This window comes from Lissotriton vulgaris, chromosome 6 (assembly GCF_964263255.1).
Source record: "Lissotriton vulgaris chromosome 6, aLisVul1.2, whole genome shotgun sequence".
NCBI lineage: Eukaryota > Metazoa > Chordata > Amphibia > Caudata > Salamandridae > Lissotriton > Lissotriton vulgaris.
Window position 1 is genome coordinate 818,281,735 of NC_141694.1, and position 27,574 is coordinate 818,309,308.

General features: G+C 43.3%; 1 protein-coding gene across 1 annotated transcript in view; it reads left to right on the plus strand.

The window, feature by feature from the left end:
- Positions 1-27,574, plus strand: part of AKT3 (AKT serine/threonine kinase 3) — a 1,006,792-nt gene that overhangs the window by 915,508 nt on the left and 63,710 nt on the right. Inside the window, exon 12 of the mRNA XM_086926847.1 lies at positions 13,883-13,970. Coding sequence (XP_086782973.1) covers positions 13,883-13,970 — 88 coding nt within the window. The remainder of the gene's footprint in view (positions 1-13,882; positions 13,971-27,574) is intronic.

Genomic DNA, 27,574 nt, shown 5'->3' on the forward strand with positions numbered 1-27,574 from the left:
GTTCCATTCCTTCAGCTGCTCAATGATGATGCTCTGTGTTGCAATATGGTATGTGCAGGATCTATCTTCGTGGAAGCCAGCTTGCTGGTCTGTCAACTGAACGTTGACTTGTTCCTTCATTATGTTCAGGATGACTCTGTTGGACACTTTGCCTGGGCATGATAGAAAGGTTATCCCTCTGAAGTGTGTGCAGTCTGGTAATCTTTCTTGGGGATCTTGATGAGATATCGCTCCTTCCAATCTGATGGCATCTTTTCCTCTTCCCAGTTCCTTAGAAACATGGCTTAGAGCATGTCTACTGATGTTTCAATGTTTGCTTTTTCTGCAGCTGCAGGAATGTTGTCAGGTTCTGCTGTCTTTCCATTTCTCAGATGTTTGTTGGCTTGCTGTATTTTTTCTTTACTTGGTCTGCTACAGTCAATTGGCAAGTCCTTATCAGCTGACTGAATGTCTGATGGAGACTGTGGCACAGGCTGGTTCGGCCATTCTTCAAGGTGCGTCACACATCTTCGTTGCTGACATTTGTTACCCTTGATAGTCTTCCCAGCTTATTCTTTCACAGTTTTTTTCCAGGTTGCTGTATCTACCGGAGAGTGTCCTTGTTATGTTACAGAGTTCTTTGAAGTTGCAGTGTGGTTCACAAGAAGATAATGTTTCTTTTAGATCTTCTCTCTTCGAGATCCATTTCTGTGGCTAAGGATTTCAATACTCCACATCTTAGTAGCTGCAAAGTCACACGCAATAAATGAATGTTCCATTTAATCGCTGGTACTATAGGTTATGTGTTGCAATCTTAGCCTTAGTCATTTCGAGGACTAATGCAGGTGCTATCCTGATCTAATTTCAGTCACTCTTCCCCATAGCTGAAGGACCTTTAGCAGTGTATCCTTTGGGAGACCATAAATAGCATGTCTAATGCATTTCTGAGTGGAGGCTATCTATGCAAGGTACTTTGTCTGTCTTAGATTGTGTGCCAGTCCCTGCCAGAGTCGACAATTAGAGGGTCAACCATTGAATTAATTCTCTATTCCACATTGCATCCCGAACTTAAAATTCTACTTTAGAATTTTAAGTCAGCAGAGCATGTGTGATCATTTGGAGGCACTAATGGGGCATCTTCTGAGTCAATATCCAAAACGACAATAGCTGCTGGAGACCTCTAAGACTCACTCAGAACAAGTGTCATGCATTATGCAGAGCGGTGTAGCAGAGTCTGCTGATGCTGTCTTACTGTCCTACATATTACCTGCATCGGAGTGGATGTTCAGTTGCCTATGGCACCATTTTCATTACCTGCTCTTTGTTACATCTAATTGTCTTATCATGAATAATTACCACACCTTTGCTCCAAAGAGTTACCCTGGGGTTACTTTAGACCTCTAAACCCAGATTATTGCCGAAGTCCTAAATTACGCCCCCTTCCTAAAGCTATGAATTGAAGCAAATAAGCCTTGCACTACAGATTGTTTACTCTTGTTGTGTCTGTCAGTTAACCTAAGATGAAGTAATACATTGAGTAAATCATTATTACGCCCAATCTATGTTCATCAGTAGTAGTCTATGTAAATCTCCTTTTGACTCAGAACTTAACTTAAGTTTTTATGTAGTTAACTAGTAACTTATAATGTTTTGCTTTATTGCTATACTTTACAAACCCAGTAGCGTGTAACTTAGTTGGGTACTTGGCAAGCCCAGCAGTGTACATCAAGTCGAAATATATAGTGTGCTCAAGTCATGACTGAGCTTGGGGTGAAAACGTTAACTTTAGTGATCTTGTCTTCTAATAAAAAAAAGTGGTACCACAAAGAAGTTTATTTTTTTGGTGATGGCTTGAGTAAACTGTTTTATTCTGAGTGTAGCTACCAATAGCACAGATTGGAATTTGGAGAATCAATCAGTGGGCGGGGTTGTGACGAGCCCAGCTCGTCATGAGCACAGCTCCCCTGTGCCTCATGATGCAGCGCCGTGCTCCCTCCACCCCCGCCTCCCCCCCCGCACCGTGGGGTTATATCCCCTGCGGCGAAGGGGTTAAATGTTTAGGTTTTGTTTACATTTCATATAAGGTGTTCATAAAACAATGGACAATGGTGAGGGAAAGGCGATTTATGTGATTCTGTCACTGTGGTATTTATTGCATAATTATTGGCTTAGAACTTTTGGTACAAAATTTGCCGTTTTCACAAAAATATTGTTTCTAACTCAAATGGATGAAAATCATACTGCCAGAGAATGTGCCATATCTTTTTTGCTGCATAATTTAGATGATGCTTTTGTGATTTGCTGTAAATCCATTCAGTCATTTTTGAGATATTAGCATTGATGATGTCAGGTGGGCTTGAAAGGTTTAACACCTTTAAATATTTTGACCGGACCCACTAAAAATTGCAATATGTCAGTCACATTTGAATTTTTTTAGGAATGTGACTGACTGATGAAGGGGATAAAAAAAACTTTTTTCCATTGTGAAAATCATGATTTTGGTCCAAATTGCTTTTTAATCACAGGGGAAGAAATACACATCATAGTGGACTGAGAGGTGACCAACCACAGAGGAGTACTATGTGCTTCTCAGATGCATGAATAAATGACAAAAAACATAAATTCTGACGGACACTTCTAACTTCACATTCTTCACCTTGTAAATATCCCCAGGTGCACGAGGGGGTCTGTAAGATTTTTCAGCATAACACATGCACACCAGTAGGCCAGCTCCTTCCTGAACTGGAACACAATTAATTGTTTTGCTGTTAGTATATACAAGTTTTTTGTTCCTACACCATTGGTATAGTGGAATACAGCGCATGGCGGGTAGCTTGAGATATGGCATATATTCTATGTTCAGTGAACCACAACTCACTTTTAATTGTGTCTTTTTAATGCATTTTTTGTTTTTTCGATGTACTGTATTCACCTGCTATATATCCATTCTGGGCTGTGTACGGACATGCGCATTAGGGCCAGCCGCTTCAGCCAGTCCCTGCACCCTACCCCTGCAAACAACCAATCCTTGCCGTTCATGGCATTCAGCTGTGTGCATCAGGGGTTGGCTGAAGGGCCTGGCAAAAGCCGCATTAAACAGTAGGGGTTGGTTGCGTGTCATGACTTTGCCAAACCCTTCAGCACTAGCTGGTTCATCACCCTGGGACCTCCACCCAACCATAAACTGGATTGCTTCACCTTTCTTCAATAAAAATTTGCATATTTCATATAATTAGATGTTTGGGGAATTTGTTTTTCTTGAAATCACACATTTGAGAAAAATATTTTTTAATACAAAATGGCAGTCACAAAATTTCAAATTTCATCAAAATCACACATTTTCCATGGCAAATATAAACAAGTTACTTTCAGTAAAGTTCTTTTTGGTGGATATTCACTCTAACTAAACATGTGATGCCACAGTAGGGCCATAACTTGGTCCTTATTTTTCTGATGTGCACCCCTTCTGAATCCCTTTGTCTGCTGACTCTGGAGGCTTTTTTTCTCATCGCAATAACATCATCCTATCACATGAGTAAGCTTCAACCTGTCCGTTCCGTTGCATTATTCCACTTTCTTTCTGGACAAGCTGGTGCACAGGACAAAGGCGGCCTTTATTCCTAAGGTTGTATCCGCTTTCCATGTTGGACAATCCATCACTCTTCCACCGTTCTTTGCTCTGCTTCATCCTACCGGCTAGATAATCCTAAAATGATCCAGTGAGGCTAGAATGCAAAGATACCATCTTGAGCTCATTAGTTTCTCAGGACACCCCACAATACAGCTACTCTCGGTGTCCTTCAAACTTGCATTTAGCTGCAACAAACGAGATACATGGGACCAGTCTGTTCGCTGCAGATGTTTCTTTAATTCGATACCAATTAGAATATTTTGTAATAATTACAACAAAAGAAAACATTTCTTCTCATGAGAAAGTAGGAAACAGAACAGTGTTTGGCAGCATTAAAATTCAGCTCTCCTAGAAATAAAAAGTTCATATGTCATGAAGCAAGATGGCAACCTGCTATCGTAACGGAAAGTTTTCATTATATTAGCTATTTTAAAATGCAAACATTAGCTATGTTCATGTGAATATGATGCAAAACATTTAATATGAAAAACACTTTAACATTCCAGATATATGGTTATGATGGAAAAGCCTGTGAACCATGCCAAATGCTAATTTTGTCCCTAGTGAGGCACCTATTTCACCTGCCAAACTTTCTATCAGATATACTTCTTTCTTGTGAATCGGACTTTGTGAGTGAAAAATGACGTCTGACCCTGCCCTCTGGTAATCACTGTACCGAAATGTTCATGACATTAAGCGGTTTTATTTGAAACCTTGTTGAGAGAATCTTTCCGCCTTCAAATTTAGGGCCTGTTTCACAAAAATAAAAGAATCTGAAACGCAAATCTGTTAATTAAAATTCTGTCACTATCTTCACATATTTCCACATCTGGAAAGATCGGGCAAAAGTCCATTTGCACTGTGAAATAATTTCATAATGGGTGAAATATTTCCTCCCTTGTAGTAGCGTGTTCCCCTACACCTCCATAACTTAGGCATTTGTTCCTTCCATTTTTCTACCATTAGAGCAGTAATTACACCGGGTGGAAGCCTTGCCTCTACTTTCTATTCCTCATTTAATAAAAGCTACTTTTCTTTCTACGAAACCTCATTGGCTGTTGAAGGATTTTGATTACTGTTTCTTTTGATTCATTTAATTTGTACTTTGGTAGAACCAATGATTAACAATTTGTCTAATAATATTTTCCAGTCGACTGACCCTAGTCTTCATTTTTTGTTTTTTATGACCGAATGAAAAATTTCCTAGCTATCCTAACGGAAAGTTTCCATTCTATTATGGACATTGAGGCAAGGATTACGGTGTCCTTTCTTCACTTTTATTATAACAGCAGCCTTATTAGAACATAATAACCAAACTACATTTCCCATGAACTATTGGGAACGAAAAGAACACGGACTATATTCAGTCAGCAGACACCATTTCCCTTTATCCTTGTGTGAAGACGCTCCTGCCTCATCTTTCTTCCTGCGACAAAAGCTGACAATTGTGGCCTTTATTCTTCTTTAGAAAAGTCTGCTCCTACTGAAAACAGATGTACGGTTACTATCCAGGAGCCCAAGCCTGAATACACCAGTAAAGAGTTGAATGCCATATACACAAGACAGTAAATCTAGCATCAGGGTATCAATTACACCATTGGCGCAAATAAGCATAATAGTTGCATAATAAGGATGACATACATATAACAAGCATAAAATAAATCTCTGTCTATCCAGGTGGGAGAAATGAACATGAAGCGTGGGTTGGGCCAATCACCGCCTCCACATCCTCAATAGAATATAAACTTTTCGCTACGAAAGCTAGGAAACATTTCATTCTATGCCAGAACCGGAGGTAAGGATTAAGCTAGTTCAAAGCTTATCCATCACCAGTGCTGCAATGCTAAGGACTGATTTAGAGCAGAATCATTTAAACATGGAGTCTGCTGCACTTAGAATATCCTCCAGGCGTGCTCCCAAAGAGATGAGTAATGCAGCATGTCATGAAAGACCTGGGACTTTCCAGTGTTCCTGGTAATACTCCATGCCATGAGATGTAGTGTGACGTACAGAACTAGACGGTGAGGATTCCCTGTGGGATCCCAGAGGAGAGTTGGAAACTGGGGTAGACTGATTGGAGAATCCCAAGAAAGTTCTATCAGAACTGGATACCACACTTGAAATCTCCATGTCGGGGTCACTACCAAATGATCCACCTGCTGCCTCTGAAGTTGCACAGCTAGCTACATTATGACGAATGGGGGCTGGGGGGGAGCGTACCCTTTTCCTGTTGCCAATCCTTTAGGAAGGTGTCAGTCGCTGCTGCATTAGGGTCGGGCCTCCAGCTGAAATACCTGGCCAGTTGGTCCTTCAGGAGATATGCAAATAAGACTACCATGAATGGGCCCTACCTGGCCCTGAGTTTCTGGAAAACTAGAGGGGTTCAACTTCCATAGGCTCGCATCCTGCCAGTGTCTGGATTGCCAATTTTCTACCTGCTTCTTTTTCACTGGAAGGAGATCCTGCTGTCACCAATTTGTAATTCTCTAGTCAGTAGTCCCAGAATCTCTGCCCCAGATCCAAGAGTGCTCAGCACCTTGTGTCCTCGAGGGGGTTGATGTATAGGGCTATTGCCACGTTGTCTATCCTTAAGAGCACAGAGCATTGAATCTTGTCCTTCGTCTTGCACTTCACCATGAACAAGCCTGCCATCAATTCAATGTAGTTGATGTGAAGGGATTTTCCTCCTTTTGAGAATTCCCCACATCGTGCTTCTCAGTCTGTGCCACTGGTATCGATTCGATAGTCAGGCCTAGGGGTAGTTGAAAATGACCCACCCATTCCATGATTCCATGTGGGCAAACCACCATCTCATTCCCTTTCGCACTTCGTCCACTAAGGGGATGGTCTGAGAATAGGTGAGTCCCTGCCGAAGGTGAAAAGCCGTCAGGAGTTGTAGGACCCGATAGTGTAGAGGTCCTGGGAAGGTGGCCTGTATGGAGGACGATGGGAGCCCCACCATTCGTGTAACATGCCTGAGGGAGGTGGACTATTTGTCCACCGTTCAGAGCAAGTCGTGTTTCATCTTGGTCCGTTTTTGAGATGGGAGACTCTGTGGCCTTGACGGAGTCCACTGTGTACAGCAGGAAGACGATGGATTGAGTCACCGGCTGGATGGATTTGTTCCCATTGATGATGAAGCCCAGGGTCTCCAAGAGGTCGACAGCTGTCTACAACTGTTCTGACAGTTCTGTGGGCATTGGTCCATGAGGATGATGTCATCCAAGTAAACTATGAGGTGCATACCACTGGCTCTGAGGTGTTCCACCACCGGCTTCATGACCTTGGTAAGCATCACAGCGCTGATGACAACCCGAATGAGAGAGTTGTGAACTCGAAGATCTGGAGTTTCCACTGAAACTACAGAAAGCAGAGGTCCGGAGGGTACATCAGGACCGTGAGGTATGCATACTTTTGGTCCAGGCACGCCATCCAGTCCTCGAGTTTCAGTAAGTCCAGCAGGAGGTGGAAACTCTTCATTTTGAAGTAGTGAAAGGCCAACCACTCATTGAACTCCTTGAGGCTGATGATGGGGCGTTGACCCCTGTCCCTCTTCTCCATGAGGAAGTGATTGCGGAGGAATCCAGTGGGGTGATGGTAAGTTCGGGCTATCGCCCCTTTTGAGAGAGGATCCCGACTTTGCATTCACTAGAGCACTGTCTGATTCAAAGAAGGAAAGGGATGAGGAGGGGATGGTTGGCCCGGGGACCCGTAGAATTCTATCCATACACCACAAAATTGTTTGAAGGAGTCTGGTGTAATTGTCCCCCAGGTTATGAGTAAAACTACCAGTCTGCCACCCTGTCACACCTGTGAAAAGGGGTTTACACTCGCCTTGAGAGGAATTGTGGCCGCTGTGTAACATGTAAGTTCCATGCGTAGAGGTGACACAGCAGACGTAGCCAAGTAGTGTCTTTTAAGTTATTTATTGGAGTCCATAACATCAATGGTAGAAGCCCCACCATGAGCAACCTGCTAGCTGCTCAGCCCATCTTCCAACTGTCGACACTCACACCAGGCACCCAAGCACTCCACTCATGTCCATCACACCAACATTCCACACAGAACACTCACACTGAATTAGCAGCTAGGAACCAGTTAACATTATAAACATAACCGGAAGATACTACATTATCTTCTCCCCTTAAAATTGAAAAATAAAAAAACCATACTAAAAAAAACAACAACTTTACACAACAATGTACAAATGAAGTCCGTAGTCCATGACCCAGGGATGAATGGTAAAAGTCACATCATGAGAGGGAACAAAGACTTAATAAAGGAGGGGAAAAAAATGAAAAGATACAAACGAACAATCACACATCCTCCTCATTCAATAATAAAACAAAAGGAAAGTTCAAAGAACGTTAAGCTCACTGACAATAAGTGAGATGACATCACAAGACAATACATGTGAAACGATGTGCAAAGAAACATAGTAGAAACAGACTCTGAGAACTCTAAAAACTGTGACGAAACACATGGGAGTAAAACGCCCCCTGAACTCAAACACTATGGGTGGACCCCACCCATGTAAGTACTCCTTAAAATGGGCACAAACACTATGAGTGGACCGCACCCATGTACGTACTCCTTACTATGGGTGGACCACACCCGTGTATGTATTCCTATGTGATGGGCACATAATGCGAAAATGGGACTCTGACCTATAACACAAACTGTAAATGGGACTACCACCCTTACAAACTGTGTAAGTGGGACTAACACCCACTACAACAACAAAATGTGAAACAAAACGTGGCTACCAAGCTTGCAAAAGACAAACCCAAACACATCAACTTACAAAATGCCACCCTTCTGTAAGGCTCGATACACTCACCCAAGATATAAAAGGCTTGCAAAAGATACAATGCCAGTCAAAACAGGCATACAATTAAAACATGTCACTCAAAATAAATAAATATCACTTTTAAGTACAGTATACTAAGCATATTAAATAAACATGCACCTGAAAGATAGAATTACTGTTAGCTTAATAAAATAGCAAGACGACCATGTCAATGGTATGACTGTCACCGCAAAGAAGTGACACAAGCCGAAGTTTGAGACAACCTTCGCTATGTGCAATGACTGCAAATCGTTGGGTAGAAGCAGCTCCTCAAATCTTAAGTCAGAAAAGTATAATGCTGCTCAGGATACTGGCTCCCCTCCATAGTTACATTGTTGTAATAATTGCAGAATGCTCACAATCTTTGCTTGAACGATGTACCAGATGCATGGAGCACTGCTGGTTCACTGAATGTGCCAGAACTTTGAAATATATGATGACTGTTGTTTTATCAGGTTCCAGTCACCAAAGAAGACACAAATCGAACTGTAGACAAAATCCAAACATTGCACCAACTTCCATTAACATCAAATGCAAAAACAAACCAACTTGGTGACGTCCAGAAAAAGAGGGATCCCAGACTATACTTGACATCTCCAGGGTCAACACCAGATCCTCGTGATACCTGACTTTTCCACCATCAACCGCCAGTACCTCCAATTGAGTAGAGTAGTGAGAGCTGGCTACGCAACCAGTCCTCCTGAACACAAACAGCTTGCCAAGCATCCGGACATGCTAGACACAAATGAACTCCAAAGCTGGATGAGAACAATGGCCAAGCACAAGATGGCTGCAAGTAGTGGTGACACGCGCAGGGTGGCTCCCAGCACATGAATTCAGCAAAGCGTCCAGCAGCAGAGTTCCTGACTGCCTAGCAACGCAAAAGTCATGGAAATGTCTCTGCGCGACAAAACAATGCAGGTAGTAGTGCGCACGCTACACACCACTTGTGCCAGAGTCTTTAAACTATTAAACCATACATCAGCAGTTTAACTGCCATTGCTAAAGAGCTGGGGCCTCAATTGACCAAAACTAATTTAAAAAAATTACTTCATCGCACCTGACCTGTTGCGGCTATCCGTATGAAGACTGACTTCACACAAGTCTCATACACTTTTACGTTAAAGTGCAAACTAATGCTGGGTACACGTAGTCTGTAATCCATAACAGCGCAGAGACCAGGCACATAATTTCACTGTAACAATTGTTCCTCTTTGTTTTAAATAAAGATTGCATGAGCAAAAGTTACTTTAAGCTTCCATTCCAATAGATTAAGTATCCTTTGAATAAAATAATCTTGTTCAAACATGCAGGTTCTTAATAATATAGAGCCTGAAATAAGAAACCATTCTTGATAATTACAGTCCACAGAATGAAGATGGGAGACATAGCAAGCCTGGGTTGGGGCTGTCCAGTGTAATGGACACTGGTGGGGCTGCAAGGCGTGCTGCTCCAGTTTCTTTTGTTTCTAAACTAAATTCTTTATTTTCAACACTTCCTTCTGGAAGTCAACCGGTGCTGTCTCTGTGGTCTTTTGTGACCAAGTACTTCTGTGAATTTTCCAGTGTGCTGTCTGCGCTTGTAATTCCTCTTGCTTCTTTACAACTTGAAGACTACTTAGGTCCCTTCCAGCATGAAGACTTTTTTTCTTTCCAGTCATCTTTTTCTTCTTTTGAGGACACGTAGGGCATGTGGTTTTCTCCAGATCGTCGCCAAAATGTAATCAGTTGGTTCCATGAGTAGAGGTGACACAGCAGATGTAGCCAAGTAGTGTCTTTTAAGTTATTTAATATTTATTGGAGTCCATAACATCAATTGTAGCAGCCCCACCAGGAGCAGCCTGCTAGCTGCTCAGCCCATCTTCCAAACTGTCAACACTCACACCAGGCACCCAAGCACTCCACTCATGTCCATCACACCAACATTCCACACAGAACACTCACACTGGCTGAGCAGCTAGGGACCAGGTAACCGGGAACATTATAAACATAACCGGAAGATACTACACGCTGCCACCCCTGGAGATCCCTCTGGAGCCTCGTTGACCAGGATAGCCTCTGGTGGAGTAGATGGTCCGAAACTGAGCAGGGTCCTGCCATTGCCTTGTCTGGCGCCGTAAACTCTGGAGGGGGCTTGTTACTGGGATCAGCCAGCCAAGCGCCACAACCAGTCCCGGTGAAAACCCAGGATCTGAAAATTAGTTTTTTAGACTCCTGAGCCTTATCCAGGGAGTTGAATGTGGCCACAAATGTTCCTAGCTCGCTTATAAAGGGATCCCTAAAAAGTCCCCCAAGGGTGACGGGGTCCGCCTCTGATGTCACCTGGTCCCCCAGTTTTGGGTCTATTTTTTTTAGCAGGGACCTGTGCCTTTCTGTGGAGATAGCACAGTTAGCGGTCCCCAGAAATGTGATGGCTCGCTGGGCCCAGCTTCCAGGGAGATGATGGGACCATATGCCTTCGAATCTTCGGCCATATCGAAAACCTTGGAAAGGGACGCAGAGACAAAGAGGAGCTTCGCCTGATAAGAGTGCCAGGAGTCCCCTTCTTCGGATATCTTATATACTTGGCCTGGAAGGTGGCCATCTGGGCGTCAATTTCCTGAGATAGCTCCACTTTGCTGCCCAGGGATGGACTAGGACTCACCACCCTGAGGCGGTTTTGTTTCTCTTTGTCTAGGGGCTTCCTAAGTTACCCTGTCACGTAAGCGGCATGTCTAACCTTGTGGCAGTAGTACACTTCACCGGTGTGGGATCATCGTCGCCCATGTGTGTGGCAGCGGAGGCGTGCCAGGGCCAATCCGGCTTGTTATCCCCATCGGAGGCCGAGGGGGAGTTGTCCCCATCCATGGGGTCGAGCGAAATACTATGCAGTTGCACCTCAGAGATCCCCAAATCGGGGATAGCAGGAGGAGGTGGGTGTGGCTGATAAAGGTTTTCTTGAGCCTGACAAAAGTGTCTAGGTCAACCGCAGGGTTGTGTGTGTGCGCTTTCATGTGCTCTCTGCGCCGGTATCAGGCAGCGTTAAAGGTATAGGGACTAAGGGTCCAGAAAGGTCTTCCCTCGGCGGGAGGAGTTTAAAGTATTTCTCTGCCATCTGCAGGAGCTTCTGCCTTAAGGGCACCACTGCATCAGATGCAGCCCTGTAGATGCATGTGTCCATCACTTCACATACGTTCTCATCAATATGGGAGGTAAGTTAGGCTCTCCTCCTCTAGGTATGTTGTTGCAGAGATCTGCATTATGAAGGGTAATATTTTCCTCTGCCCCAATGTAAAGTTATTATATGCCATATTTGTTCATTTAGTCGATTGCATCAACAAAGTATAAAATGCAATAAAGATATTTACCCAAAAAGATAGGTAATTTTCAAGCTGGGGTGGCCCAAGTAAATATTAATTGGCAGCTCACAAGGCCAATGTTGGGACTATAGCCCGGGGCACACCCAGACGCTCACTGGTTTTAAGTGCCAGTAAGTAACTCACAGTAAATCACTAGCATGGGTCGGTGTCCCTATAAGCCTAGACAGCGTGGGCTTTCCTGTGCAAGCCATCATTTGATGCCTGCTGGGGTGTTCTGACTCCATGCGATTGGGGCTACTGTTGGGTATTAATTGCACTCCCTTAGGCTGAGGCACTAGTGGACACGCTGTTCTGGTTTTGACACTTACGAGCTAGCTCCGGCACAGTGAGGCAAAATATGCGCTGAGTACGTTGAATTCCTTGGTTTGCAACAATCTCTAGAGGCCGGCGGACCGCACCTTACTGCACCATAAGCCACTTCTCGCTGCAGTGCAGCAAGTTTGAAACTGAAGCAACCATGAAGGCGCGACAAAGCGTTCCTGCGACTGATCAACCAAGCAAACATTATCATAGTACAATAAAGCCTGGTATAATGACAACAAAATCAGTAAACAAAAGACACTAAGGCTAGTTCGTTTATCTGTAGTCTGCTGGAGCTGTGAACTAAGAGGGAATTAGGAGCGTCTTCACTCAAGGATAAAGGGAAATGCAGTTTGCTGTTTGGGTGGACTCAGTGTTATTTTCTTTCCCAGTGGTATATGGGAAATGTAGTTTGGTTTTATGTTCAAATAAGAATGCTGTAATAACAGTTACGAAAGAACTGCGTAATCCTCGCCTGCAGTCCTGACATAGATTTCCAATGACTTTTTCACGTATTTAGATTTCTAATCCCTATAATTTCTTTAATCAGATTTAGGGCTCCCGGGTTTATGGTATTTTTTATTTTTTTATTTCCATCTGTATTTATCCATATTTTTTTTGGGCCCTCTTATTGGTATTTATCCATATTTGTTTTGTATTTTTAGGCTAAATGGAGTCGTAAAATAGTATATTTCACATTTATTTAACTCTTAGATGTGCACTCGTGCGTGTAAAGCCTGTCTCGTTTTAGCAAATTAAACAACCACATATAACATAAAACTGCAACAATAGGTGCAGAGTAGGTTTATAATACAAATATATGTTAACGTATGCCTGTATTCATGGATATCTGATCCTGTTTTGTAATTATCTATCTGATCTGTTTTTGCCTGAAATTCATGAAAGCCAGCAAGAAGAGTCTTTAACAAAAAGCACAATTTTCAGTATTTTTCCACTTTTTAAAATAAATACAAAAAGGAAACACATTGTTTTCTGTCTGTATTTATCGGTAAAAATCAGTAAAAACGGAAAACTGAGAGCCATCATCATATTTTATATTCCAGGTTTTTGGGCACTTTAAATAATTCCATTTCAGCAGTGCATTTTTCTACCAAACTGTTAAACTATAAATGTGCCAAATAGTTCACGCTTCTGTTTTAATGCCTGAGCAATGCTGTTGTCTCAATTGTTTTCTAGGGTTGGGAGAGGGTGGAACTTAATCCTACAACCTTTGGGTTCTTTCTTTTTCAACTTCTGAAATTTCACAGTATATGAAGGCGAAAATACAAATGTAACAATTGTTTTGTCGAAGAAACCCTCTGCAACACTTCACAACTTCACAAATTGTAAAAGAAGTGTATTTTTCAGAGTTTTGTGAAATGCTAATTCTTCGCACCCCTACTATTCACCATGTACTTCGACCATATTTCACTTCGCAGCTTTTAATACTGAAATATTAATTTTTGTCTTGTCTGCTTAATTTAAAAATTCTCGCATGAAGTAAAAGTGCTGTAATGATGTCCAACCAGATGAAGTCGCACTAAGGGCCTGAGCTTTTCCCAGAAAAAGCAGAATGATACAACTTATTTTGCCCTAATTCATCTTTGTTCCCAAAATGGCCTGCGTTATTTTCCTCTTTATTTTCATTGCTTAAATATGGAGAGGAGCAATGAGGCACACTTGGAAAACATCTGGCAAGACATGAAGGGCCATTGAAGGCTGATATTTCTTTAAAGTGACGGTGATGTTTGTCTTTTTTTCCTAGGCTTGGTGGTGGTCCAGAAGATGCAAAGGAAATCATGCGGCACAGTTTCTTTGTCGGCGTAGATTGGCAAGATGTGTATGATAAAAAGGTAGGTGTTTCGAGGATTCTAATTTGATTAGTCTCGTTTTAAGTCAGTTGCTGTTTGTCTAGCTTGGAAATGCTTATTTAAAAGGTTAGACTAGGAAATTTAGATTATGGCACACCCTGGTCTATGTTCACATATTCGGAACATATCTGTTCACATATTTGAAAAGTACATTTTATAGAGGTGCATGAGCAGTCCCAGAAACATTGTATTTTAAAACAGACAGCTCGTGACATATCCTTTATAGGAGTGTATTGTCTGATATCCCTGATTTACACAAAATAACAAATATTGGCAAAACCAATAGGCGTGGCCTTCACTGCCAATGCCTATTTCGTTTTTCATGTTTTTTGTTCAAAACTTTATTGCTGGGTAAGATTCCAGACCCTCGTCAGTCTTAAATTTTTTTTATAAAAAGTGGCTAAAAGCTAAAAAAATGTTTGGCCTCAATAAGCACACATTGACATAGTAGTCTCAGCACTTAAGGGAACTATTTTGTGGGCGGATTTGCTCCTTGTGAAAAGGCTGAATGCTGTCACTGACATTAGCCAATGGCAGAAATGGGATGGCCATTTGCCCATACCGTATGCTGTAGTGGGCAGATGAAAAATGTGAAGAACCCAGACCATTGGACGAAGAGGGCTGGCATAAAGTCCATATCAAAAGTATATTATTTTACATACATTTTTAGCAAATTAAAAAGTTATTGGCTGGCACCAGAACAAAACAAAACATGAATTAAACATTGAATTGTTAAGGAGCAGGTAAGTGTATAAGAGATTAGTGGGAAGCACAGTCCTAACTTCAGAGGTCTTTACACCTACCACGATAGCCCTTCTATTGACGGTTGCACTTGTTACCATTGAAATATTTTGGAAGACATGCACCTCAATGTGTACCTTTTTTCCCCTAACAGGATGTCAGTCTTAATGATGCCCAATATTTTCGTTTCGTTTTATAGGTTTCCCAAAATCGAAAACAATGACAAAAAAATCTGTTTTACCAAACAACAAAAATGAAAATAGCGTAGTCCATCTTCCCAGATCAGCACGAGTTGTAATATAGCATTTTCCCATTTAGTTATCACTTTCATTTTGTGGTGGTTCTTAAATTGTTCTCATAAAAATGGGTAAAATGATAATATTCCAAATTAAGGAGACAATTTGTGTAGCTGACCGAATAGTTCCTTACCCACTATCCTATGAAATACACACAGTGCTGAAAAAAGCAAAAAAATTAATTTGTAAGAAATATGTCAAACGCATCCAATTGTAACTTTATATCATTAATGTATTTATATATTGAATCATGTTCACTTGAGTCTCGCTATTATTCACAATGTTCATAGTTTTACTAAGTATCCTGCTATCGATAGACTGAAAATAGCTAAGGACACACCGAAAATAGATCAGGTGCTTCATTTGTTTTTCAATGTTAGCTCTCCATCTTTATTTGGCATAGAAAAACAATGAAAACGTTGGTTACTGAAGCAAGATCAACATTTTTTTTAACAGGTTCAGTGATAGACTGCAATCCTAGGGCAATTAAAAAAAAACTAACAATTTTTAAAAAATATTTCCATACAGTCATGCCTCCAAACTCAGATGCCAATCAAGTGCCAACAAGGCATTTTATACACTTGCACATTTCGGCTCTACTGGAGTAAACAAAGCCAGATATTAAATACCAGAACCACACTTATGTAAATTGTTTTCTGTGAAACAAGGCCTCTGAACGAGAGCCACACAAAATTGCTGGTTTTTGTCATCCCCCTCCCCACACCCACCATAGTTTACAATAACCGGGGCACCAGTTACTAGGGAGTGTAAGGGACTGTCCGTCGATTACAAGTGGGACCCTAAGAAATTTCCGAAGGAATGGCTAATTGTACCCTCCGTTCCCCTGGTTCTTCCCCATTTGCCCCCAAAATTTCACCTGGAGACTCCACCTGCTTTTAGCATTTGGAGTCGCCATGTGAAATGCCCCCACTCTCTGGAAATCTCAATCTTGTAATCCTGGTTTGGCCAGTAACCCCTATTACTGCCCAAATTAGGTTTACTGGCAACCTCGTAAAGAGGCCGATGGCATTTATTTCTGTATTTTTTTTCAACAAGTTATAAGTGTGCTGTTTTCGTCCCAGCACCAACACCCTATTTAGGCAACACAATCTCCATAGACTCCACTACATCAAAATCTCACAACTACCCAAACTTCCAGTATCCTGAATGGCACCACTTTGTAAATATTATATTTTTGACTACATAACCTAATGTAAACGTAACCATATTATCCTAAACTATCCCTTCGCCTTACATCTCATGGAACATGTAACCCTAAGCCTAAACTGTACCCAGAAACCGCACTAAGCCTAACCCTAGGGATTATATTCACCTTTACACTAATGTTAATTAACTCTAAATAAAATGTAGATTACTCCATACACCGTACTGAAGTCTAAAACGACCCCAATACGGTCCCTTGTCCTAACTCTAAGACTTAGGCTAAATCTGTTATCCAAACCTAACTCAAAATTACATCCAAAACCTTAATCCTATCCTCTACCACTTACCCTAAAATTAAGACTCCCTTTTACTGTTACCGTACTCCAGAACTTTTTTTTAACACACTTTATTAAGACCGTAGTAGCATCATACATTTTCAATAAGTGTACGTACGGTCATTTTTTCAATTGTTGGTTTTCATGCACATGAAGAACGTACCTTCATTCACCCTACTCCTAAACTTAACCATACTATTTATTGTGTAGCCCTTACACTTACAGATCATTACCTCTTTCTCAGCAGCAGTAATTTTGATCTAGTGATATCTATGCAATGATACATCGATGTGGTATGTTCTCTTCACTGAGGATGTACATTCTTAACATCTTGTCTCAGCATCACACACTAAAATAGATTCACATAAGCCACAGACCATAACCTGTGGATCAATATTATTTTAGGTTTCAGCTGCAAAAGTCTCCCTCTCTGGAGATGATATTAAAAAAAATTTCATCAATGCAAAATCTTTAGATTTAAGGTGTGTGGTAACTGAAGGCCTCTAACGTTGTATTATGATGGACAGCGGGGGAAGGCCCTTTCATTGCTACTGCCAGGTACTGTGTCAATGAGTCAATTATGTCAGGGTGCACTTATGACTGATGTCATTGGGTGGCATTGCCAGTGCCATTGTTGCTCTAGAAGGAAGAGGAAAGGCTAGTTTTGTATGGAGGCAAGATGATAACAATGGCTTAGTGGGTTAAAGGCTCACCACTGACATTACTATAATCTGTAGATCACAGGTTCTAATACCTTCAAGGCCATACATGGTTGGTAAAAGAATTGTCACAATGCAAAAGCATTAAAGAAACAAAAAATGAAAAGGCTCCATGTGTTTGGGATATTACTAATTCTGTTACAGAAATTCCTAAACACTTCAAGATCCCAAGCGATATCAAAATGTGCAAAAGGGCAAGCCTCCAGCTACTTCCGGGTTAAGATCTTGGGAATTGAATATAAGTCACTATGCAGCTCTTTTGCGTCTTCTATTATTGAGTTCTTTTTTGTTTTATCCACAATTTCAGAACTTAATGGGATCAGTAGATAATAAATAGACATTGATGATGTCACTCAGCCAAATCAATCCTAGCCTGAAATTTTGGCAGATGCCAATTTCAGTGTCAGCAGTTTAGCCAGTAATACAAGCCCTTTCCAAGGAGGGCTGGGGTATTCTGTTATGAGAAATCCCAGCCTGCAACACCCTGTAATACTGTCAGCCAACCAAACTCTCCTAAAGAACGACTTTATAGGCCAGAATTTGAACAGCACAGTGGAAGGCAGAATTGCTCAATTTCTAGATCACTGAAGGTCCTTCAAATTATTGAATTAGTTTAATCTCTGGAATTCAAAGATATGCTTCCAGAGAACATAAGAAGACGATCTCTGTGGCCTTTGTAACCATTACAAAAAAGGAAATTAAAAGGGGCAGAAGATCTTCAGTGAGGAGAAAAGCTATAAAGATGGTTCCATAAAAAGAGCAAGACCTTTATTTGATTCCGTTAATGTTGGGAAGCTAAATGAAGACTTCAGGCCAGTGTTGAATCTCAAAACCTTGAACAAATTGCATGTGCATCAACCATCTAAGGTGACACTGCAATTTATAATTCAATGGATCAAGAAGGGGGGTTATCTTGTAACAATTGACCTAAAGGATGCCTACTTCTTTTGACTTGAATCTGTTGACACAGGCGATGCTTACTTGGCCAGAGGTGCAGCTCACTTCTCTGTAAGCAATGTATCAGCCGGGAAGGGGAAATGGGCCTGTAGCTATCTCAGTCACTAGTTTTCATTTTTAAGCTTCATCAAAGGATTTTGCAAATGATCTGCAGGAGGTGGAGACTCCAGTGATAACCATGCTTGCATCCCGCTACAAGATCTCTTCTCCTGTTTTGTGATTCAGTGGTTTCATCACAACAGGCATGGGAAGGAGGTGCTGTTTCAATACAGTAGCCACAGGTTCCGCTGTATGCTTTTCCGCTAATTCCGATTATTGCCCAGGTACTAACGAAAGTGTAGCAAGAGAAAGCAGAGTTAATTGTTGTAGCTCCAATATATTCCAGGAGATTTGGTTTTATTTGTCTATTATCCCTAATAGTGGAACCTTGTTGAGATCTTCCATTAATGACATTCCCTTTACACTTCTCTCACGTATTGGTAGGAACACTACCAAGGTTAAGTTGGGGGTTTGGAAACTGAGCAGAGCAACTTCAGCATTTGAGGTGTTCAAAAGAAGTCTCTATAGAGCTTCAGAGGTTAAACGCCCTTCATAACTGAAATTATAAGAGGCATTAGAGAAGCTTTCATTTATGGGATACAAAAAAAGGGAGTGAGTCCTGAAAACTGTGATCTTTTTAAGATTATGGAGTTTTTTTTAGAGATGGGTTATTAATGAATCTCTCAGTAACCAGTTGAGGGGACAGTGGGTGGCTATTAAAGATTTTAGATCTGGAGTGTATCTATCTAAGATTATTGCTTTAGTAGGTGGTTTTATAAATCGTAAGCCCATTGTTCGATATAGAGTTCATCAATGGGATTTACCTCTGATTTAGAAAGTATTGCAGAAAGAGCCTTTTTAGCCTAAAATGTACATATCTTTTGATCAGTTGTCTACAAAGGTGCTATTTTTATTTGAAACAACATTGTGATGTGTGAAGGAATTAGGAGCTATTCTATATCATTAGCAGTACTGGGAGCTAATCCATCTTTCAAACCTAAAGTGTTGCCCAAATTTCATTCATCGTAGGAATTGATGCTCCATATCCTTAGAGATTCAGTTCAATCTCCAGGGATTCATACATTGTATATGCATAGGGCACTAAAAATGTATTTGCAAAGGACGTAGAAAGTCTGGTGCATATTTTGTAAAATTGGATTAACCAGGACCGTGTAAAATGGCAAAAGCAGGATCTCTGAGTAGGTGGACCAAATGCCTAAAGTGAAAGCTTACACAATAGCATTAGTCTCACTTCTAGGAGAGATTCAGGCTATGTCTGCTAGAGAGATGTCTGCGTTGTGGGCGAAGTTTGAAGAATTGTGTCCCTTTATGGTATTGTTGTGCAGCCAGTTGGATGATTCCCAATACTTTTGTTAAACATTATAAGCTGACTCTTGAGGGTCCATGCTCAACTGAAAGCTGGTGTTTGAATGCAGTGCATGTTTAAAATGTTGTGCATGATTAACATTGAATTACTATAAATAAAAGTATAGTAACAAGATATGTTTTACAGAGTGATTATTATATTTCAAAGGTTAAAAAATTCTCACGTGTTAACGCTAATGATGAGGAAGTCTGGTGAGAGAGTAATGTTTCAATTATTTGCCTGTAATATCCGTTACCTTGAATCTAAACTAACTCGTCCAGTCCTTAGAGCCCACCGTCCGAAGGCAATGACACCTCCGTATTCTTGTGATTGCAGGATGTGCAAATGGAGGAAAGGTGGTTTATCGTGGGGTTAGGAGAGGCTGAAGTCCTAGAATAAAGATTTTTTTAAATACTATGAGTAGCTGCTCGGTAATTCTGTTAATTGAAGACCCTCACTCATATGTAAGGACTGGGACAAGGATGTCTAGATTCAAGGCACTGAAGATTACCTTAAGCAAATTCAAGCTAGTGGAGTGCTACACTTTAATCATAGGAAATGTCGAATGTAAAAGCATTCATCGTGCAGAAAGTTGTCCACTTGGAGTTTCCAAAACTTGTTGGAGCCAAAATGATTTACACTTCTGTTTAAAGTAGACGTTCAGCATTTTTAGATGATACGTTAACTGTTACTTTCAGTCTCATAGTCAAAAACACCTAACACTCATCAGATGTCACGTTCTCCAGCTGATCACCTTTCAGCCAATTTATCTCACTTTCCTTGGTCAGTAAACCTAGTCCTCCTGTTTTCCCAGCTTCTGAAGTGTTATGGTAGTATTTGTGTTGTTGCTGAGTTTCTGGTCAGTTACCAGCCTTACAATTTGGAGGTCACTCTGAGGCACAAATCTCATTCCTGGAGTTTGTCACATGGTTCCTATTAAGTATCTAATCTTAAAGTATTCCCTAGTCAGTAAGCCTTCCATTTCATAAAATATGTTTCCCTTAAAACGTATGGTCCATTAGCAAACAAAACAAATATTTTTCCCAAACATTTGCTCTAGTAATGTTTCTGTTATCTTGTCTTCTTGTTCTTTTCTAAAATGGGTTGTTCTCTTCCTTTCCCTTCAACCAAATATAGATGATTTTGTCATGACCTTAACAGCCAGTGATTCCGTTGGGTTTGTTTTACGGATGAACTTTAAAAAAAAACTTTAGGAGTCAACAAATCGGATATGCCTACAGTGAATTGGCGAATCGGAAAAGTTTCAGAAAATTAAGCAATTAATGAAAAGCATATTGAGACCACTACAAAGTGCAACCCATAATCAATGGTGATTGCACGATGCATTGCTGCAATGTACAAACATGCATGTAGAGCATGGGTACTCACAAACTTTATCTCGGGGGCCAAATTTACAGTTTGGTTTGTGTCCGAGGGCCGCATCGGTGGGGGGGCAGGGTCAGTGGGGGAGGGGGAGGGGCTAGAGCAACAACATAAAACTGACAATGAGGTTGATCATAGGTCCCTGCAGCGGACGCCTTCGTCCACTGAGCCGTCCCGGCATACACACATCTCTCTCGGTCTCCCTCCCTCTCTCTAGCTCTCTCTCCCTCTCACCCTCCCTCTCTCCTGTCTTCCTCTGTCTCACTCCGACTGTCTCACTCCCTCTCTCTCACTCCCTCTCTCTCACTCCCTCTCTCTCACTCCCTCTCTCTCACTCCCTCTCAATCCCCCTCGCTTTCCCTCCCTCTCACTCACTCTGTCTCACCCCCTTTCCCTCCCTTTCCCTCCCTCTCTGTCTCCTTCCCTTTCCCTCCCTCTCACTCCCTCCCTTTCCCTCCCTCTCTGTCTCCATCTCACTCCCTCTCCCTCCCTGTCCGTCTCACTCCCTCTCCGTCTCACTCACTCCCTCTCCCTCCCTCTCCCACTCATTCACTCTCACTCTCTTTCTCTCTCACTTGCTCACTCCCTCCCTCTCACTCCCTCCCATTCACTCCCTCCCTCTCACACTCCCTCCCTCTCACTCCCTCCCACCCACTCACTCACTCACTCCCACTCACTCCCTCTCACTCACTCCCTCTCACTCTCACTCACTCCCTCTCACTCTCACTCACTCCCTCTCACTCATTCACTCCCACTCACTCCATCCCTCCCACTCACTCCATCCCTCCCACTCACTCCATCCCTCCCACTCACTCCATCCCTCTCACTCACTCCATCCCTCTCACTCACTCCATCCCTCTCACTCACTCCATCCCTCACTCACTCCATCCCTCTCACTCACTCCATCCCTCTCACTCACTCCATCCCTCTCACTCACTCCATCCCTCACTCACTCCATCCCTCACTCACTCCATCCCTCTCACTCACTCCATCCCTCTCACTCACTCCATCCCTCTCACTCACTCCATCCCTCTCACTCCCTCCCTCTCACTCCCTCCCTCTCACTCACTCACACTCATTTACTCATTCTCTCTCACTCACTCCCTCTCACTCACTCTCACTCTCACTCACTCCCTCTCACTCATTCACTCCCTCTCACTCATTCTCACTCATTCACTCCCTCTCATTCATTCTCACTCACTCTCACTCTCTGTCACTCTCTCACTTCCTCCCTCTCCTTCCCTCCCTCCCTCCCTCTCCCTCCCTCCCTCTCACTCACTCCCTCCCTCTCACTCACTCCCTCCCTCTCACTCCCTCTCACTCACTCACTCCCTCTCACTTACTCCCTCCCTCTCACTCACTCTCTCTCATTCACTCACTCTCTCATTCACTCCCTCTCTCTCACTCCCTCCCACTCACTCCCTCCCACTCACTCCCTCCCACTCACCCCCTCCCACTCACTCACTCCCTCCCACTCACTCCCTCCCACTCACTCCCTCTCACTCCCTCCCTCCCACTCCCTCCCTCCCACTCCCTCCCACTCACTCCCTCCCTCCCACTCCCTCCCTCCCACTCACTCCATCCCTCTCACTCACTTCATCCCTCTCACTCACTCCCGCTCACTCACTCACTCCCTCCCACTCCCTCCCTCTCACTCCCTCCCTCCCACTCACTCACTCCCACTCACTCACTCCCACTCACTCCCTCCCACTCACTCCCTCCCACTCACTCCCTCCCACTCACTCCCTCTCACTCCCTTCCTCCCACTCCCTCCCTCCCACTCCCTCCCACTCACTCCCTCCCTCCCTCCCACTCCCTCCCTCCCACTCACTCCATCCCTCTCACTCACTTCATCCCTCTCACTCACTCCCGCTCACTCACTCCCTCTCACTCACTCAACTCATTTACTCACTCACTCCCACTAAGTCCCTCTCCCTCACTCCCTCTCCCTCACTCACTCCCTCTCCCTCACTCACTCCCTCTCCCTCACTCACTCCCTCTCCCTCACTCACTCCCTCTCACACTCTCCCTCTCACTCCCACTCACTCCCACTCACTCACTCCCACTCACTCACTCCCACTCACTCACTCCCACTCACTCACTCCTACTCATTTACTCATTCTCTCTCACTCCCTCAGTCACTCACTCCCTCTCAGTCACTCACTCCCTCTCCCTCTCCCTCACTCCCTCACTCCCTCACTCCCTCCCTCCCTCTCACTCACTCCCTCTCACTCACTCACTCACTCCCTCTCACTCCTTCCCTCCCTCCCTCTCACTCACTCCCTCTCCGTCCCCCTCCCCCTCCCTTTCCCTCCCACTCCCTCTGTCACCTCACCCTGCCTGTGCGCCAGCCGGGGCACACACACACAGCCGCACCCAGCCGGGGCACACACACACAGCCGCACCCGAGCACTTCACAGGTCATTAAAAGACCATTTGCATGTTAATGATGCCTTTGTATTTCACCTCTCCTTAGGCCCCTGCAGCTTTGCTCTGGCCATTCCTAGGATCGCCCGGCCGGCAGCCCCCACAAAGCAGCAAGAGTCTCTCTCGCTGCTGCAGACACTTAAAAAAAAAAACTCGGGAAACACAGGTATGATGTCTCGGGGGTCCGTGGGCCGCCAGGGAAGGCTTGCCGGGCCGCCACTGGCCCGCGGGCCGTACTATGAGTACCCCTGATGTAGAGTGAAGAACATTGCACAAACAACAATAGAGAACTCAATAGACCCAGGAAATTATTCAGCCCCAAAAGGAGAGAGTTGAACAGTCAAGAGAGAGCAAAGTGTCAACCATATGAACCTGAAAATAGTTTACCAGGGATATTCATCAGGATGCAGTCAGAAATTTAGGGGTAGCAACCCCTATAAGTGAAACGAAAAAGTTCCAAATTATTGTACGTGTAATCGCATGAATTATGCAGATACATGGGTAGCTGACAGAAATCAGAAAAAAATGTGAGTCCTCTGTGCAAGATCCACTTAACCTAATTTGAAAGAATCAGAAAATGAGAATCTACAATAACAATAGAATATATCAAGACACATATAATAAATGTAACCAAAAAGGTGACCTGCAAAAGCCAGGCAATGTTTCTTCTACACATGTCAGGAGTAGCTTGAAAAACTGTCTACATATGACCGGAGCTTTACCATCTTCCAAATTATAGGAAAGCACTTATTTTAAAAATATAATTATTATTTTATTGGCATTTCAACAGTATTCAGTGTCATATATACAACATCTATGCACAGCATAGGGTTTCCAGTTAACCCTCACATTCCAGAAATATAAGGAATCGAAGTATACAGGAAGCACATCTACGGTGCCAGAGACTGGTATCACAGGCCGTTAAATTCAACGAAGTACAACAAAGTAATCAGAGAACAAATAAGGTTTTAAGAAAATGACACACACACTCGCATGCTCTGATATAGTACCATCAACTGTACCACTTCATCTCTGTGTGAAAATATCAGGGAATTAGAGAAGAGATCACTCAACACCACTATAGGGGGTTGTTCAGTCCAGTCTCGAACTCAAGCGTTCAGTCAACCACTCCTGGAGTCTCATCCTCTGACGTGTCCCCTGTAGCAGAGGAGGCATCGCTGCTATCAGCAGTGAAGTCTCAAATCATGTCCCCACTCCCCCATGCAAGTCAGTCATCTGCCAGTCTATCATCGAGTCTCACCATTTTCACTATATCAAACCAATGTGCCAGCGGACGCGCGCAGCGGGCGCGCCAAAGTCAAGCCCGTCTGCGGCAGGGGCCAGGGCCAGGGGCCAGAACCCCTGCATGTGATAAACCAGCCACAAACACCACCTCTAGATACACGGGGAATGAACTACTAGCACTCTCGCATAACAGAGGCACCAACTACAAGCGTTGCGCCTTCACGCACCCCGGCGATACGTACGGCCCGATCTCTTGCAGTGTTTTTAAGTGGTGCAGTCTGGGACGAAGTCTGACTGGTAGGCAGGCCACACCAGACTCCAACAAACTGTCATGCATTTATTTTAACGCGAGATCTGTCCCAAAGCACTCCCCCGATTTCTGGGATCTTCTCAATGAAAGGAACCCCGACCTTGTCTTCATTCCTGAAACTTGGTTGGACGACAACAGCTCCCCAGACATCACCAATGCTTTACCGGCCAACTATAAAATTGTCAAAGAGGATAGACTTGGCCGGAAGGTAGGGGGGGTAGCAATTATATAGTGATAGGGGACTTCAATGTACACTTTTAAAACAATGATAACCCGGTCGTCTCCCAATTGGAGAGCGACATGCAAATTCTTGAACTCAAGCAGTGGATCAAGGGGCCCACCCACATAGCAGGACATACCCTTGACTTACTCTTTACTAACATTGAAGCCACTATTATCCAAGAGATCAAACCACTACTATGGACAGATCATTCACTTGTCTCTTTCACGCTGGGTCTACCAGTTAAATTAACTAAACCTCGTAAACCGCAACTGACGACAACGCGAGCCTGGAGACTAGTCACTGAAACATCATTTCAATCCCATTTTTCCCATCAGAATGTACAGGCCTTGGTTGATCTCCCTGTAAGCAAGGGAGCTGCCATTCTTGAGACGGAAATTAGTGCAACATTGGACCTACTGGCCCCCAAATTAAAACTAAGCATCGGCAAAGACCATTTACGGAGAAGTGGTGCACACCACAACTCAAATTACTCAAAAGAAAATGTCAAAATTTGGAACATCAATAGAGATTGTCGAAAAAAGATTCTGATTGACTAAGGTATAAGTCTGAACTCCAATCCTACAACCACGCTATAAAAAACGCAAAAAAGACCTATTATGCTGTACGAATCAACAATAACTGCAATGCAGCAAAAGAACTATATAAAATAGTCAAAGAGCTTAACAAACCAGTTGGCATGTCTCAAACTTTAGCCTCCATCAGTGGAAGCTTGTGAAAAAGTAAGCCACTTCTTTTCGGACACAATTAGCAAGCTCTACTCCCCCTTCAGCCCCACCACAAAAACCGACATAACTAGTTGGGACTTCCAGACCCTGCACCCGGTAGCCACATCCGAAATGAGCAACTTCCCCCCCCTTACAGAACTTGAGGTTTTAAAAGCAATGGGCAAAGTAAAATCTGGTTTCCCCTTAGACCCTTGGCCCCATTTCATTTTTGCTCAGAATGCCCCTATTTTCTGTCCATACGTTACCCAGCTGTTTAACAATTCTCTTTAAACTGCCACCTTCCCTGATAACTGGCACAGGCCTTAGTGGTCCCATTGCTGAAAAAGGCTGGATCAGATGTTCTCAACCCCAAGAACTATCGCCCAATCTCCCAACTTCCTTATCTCTCCAAAGTTTTGGAGAGATTGGTAAATAGGCAACTATCAAACTACCTGGAAACAAACAATCTCCTGGATCCATCACAGACGGGCTTCAGGGCTACCAACAGCACGGAGGCCACGCTGCTGGCAGTGCTGGACAACATTAGATCGTGCACTGATCAAGGTGGAGCAGTTGCTTTGATATTGTTGGACTTGTCGGCAGCGTTCGACGCGGTTTCACACAATAGAATGCTGGGAATCCTTTATGATAAAGGAATTCACTCCAACGCTCTGAAAGGGTTTAGATCATTCCTAAACAACCAAACTCAATCGGTTCGCCTGGGAGAATTTCAATCTAGAAACAGCACCATTAGCTGCGGTGTCCCGCATGGGGCATCGCTAAGCCCCACTCTATTCAATGCCTACGTTTCAGCTTTGACCAAAATCAGTAGGAAGTGGGGTATTGGAATATGCTCCTATGCAGATGACACGCAGCTGATGGTAGCGTTGGAAGAAAGGCCTGAGGTTACCAAACTAAAACTACATAACTGCCTGACAGAGATGGCCTAATGGATGCATGAACACTGCTTAAAACTGAATGCAGGGAAATCCGAGATTGTGCTTTTCGGAGGCACCAGGCTATCCTGGGATGCCACGTGGTGGCCACAAACACTTGGCCCCGCCCAACTCCCAAGCATTGCGCAAGAAATTTGGGTATCATTATCGATGACACCTTATCCATGAAGGACCATGTGCGGATCCTTTGTGGTAAAGGTTTTGCCTTGCTGAAACTACTGGCTAGACTCTTCCCTTGGATACCGATGGACTGCAGGAGATCAGTCACGCAGGCCCTGTTGATAAGTCAGCTCAATTATGGGAATGCATTATTTGTAGGCATGACCGAGCTCTTGTTCACAAAACTACAAGTACTCCAAAATGCTGCTGCTAAACTTGTTTGCAACAAAAGTAGGCTGGGCTCAGCCTCAACGTGCATGAGGAAATTACATTGGCTACCCATGCGTCAACGAGCAGTATTTAAATTGCTCAGTCATGCACATAAAGCACTGTACCAAAGTGGCCCTAAAATACTCCAGGACAAAATTGAGTTTTATACTCCCTCAAGGAGCTTGCGGTCACTACCTCAAGCGCTTGCTAGAACAAAGCGTATCAAGAAAGTCAGGACTGGAGGGTGATCCTTCTCATATCTGGCAGCCAAGAAGTGGAATGAACTGCCTTTTGGATTTACGCCTCACATCCAACTATTTATCATTCCGGA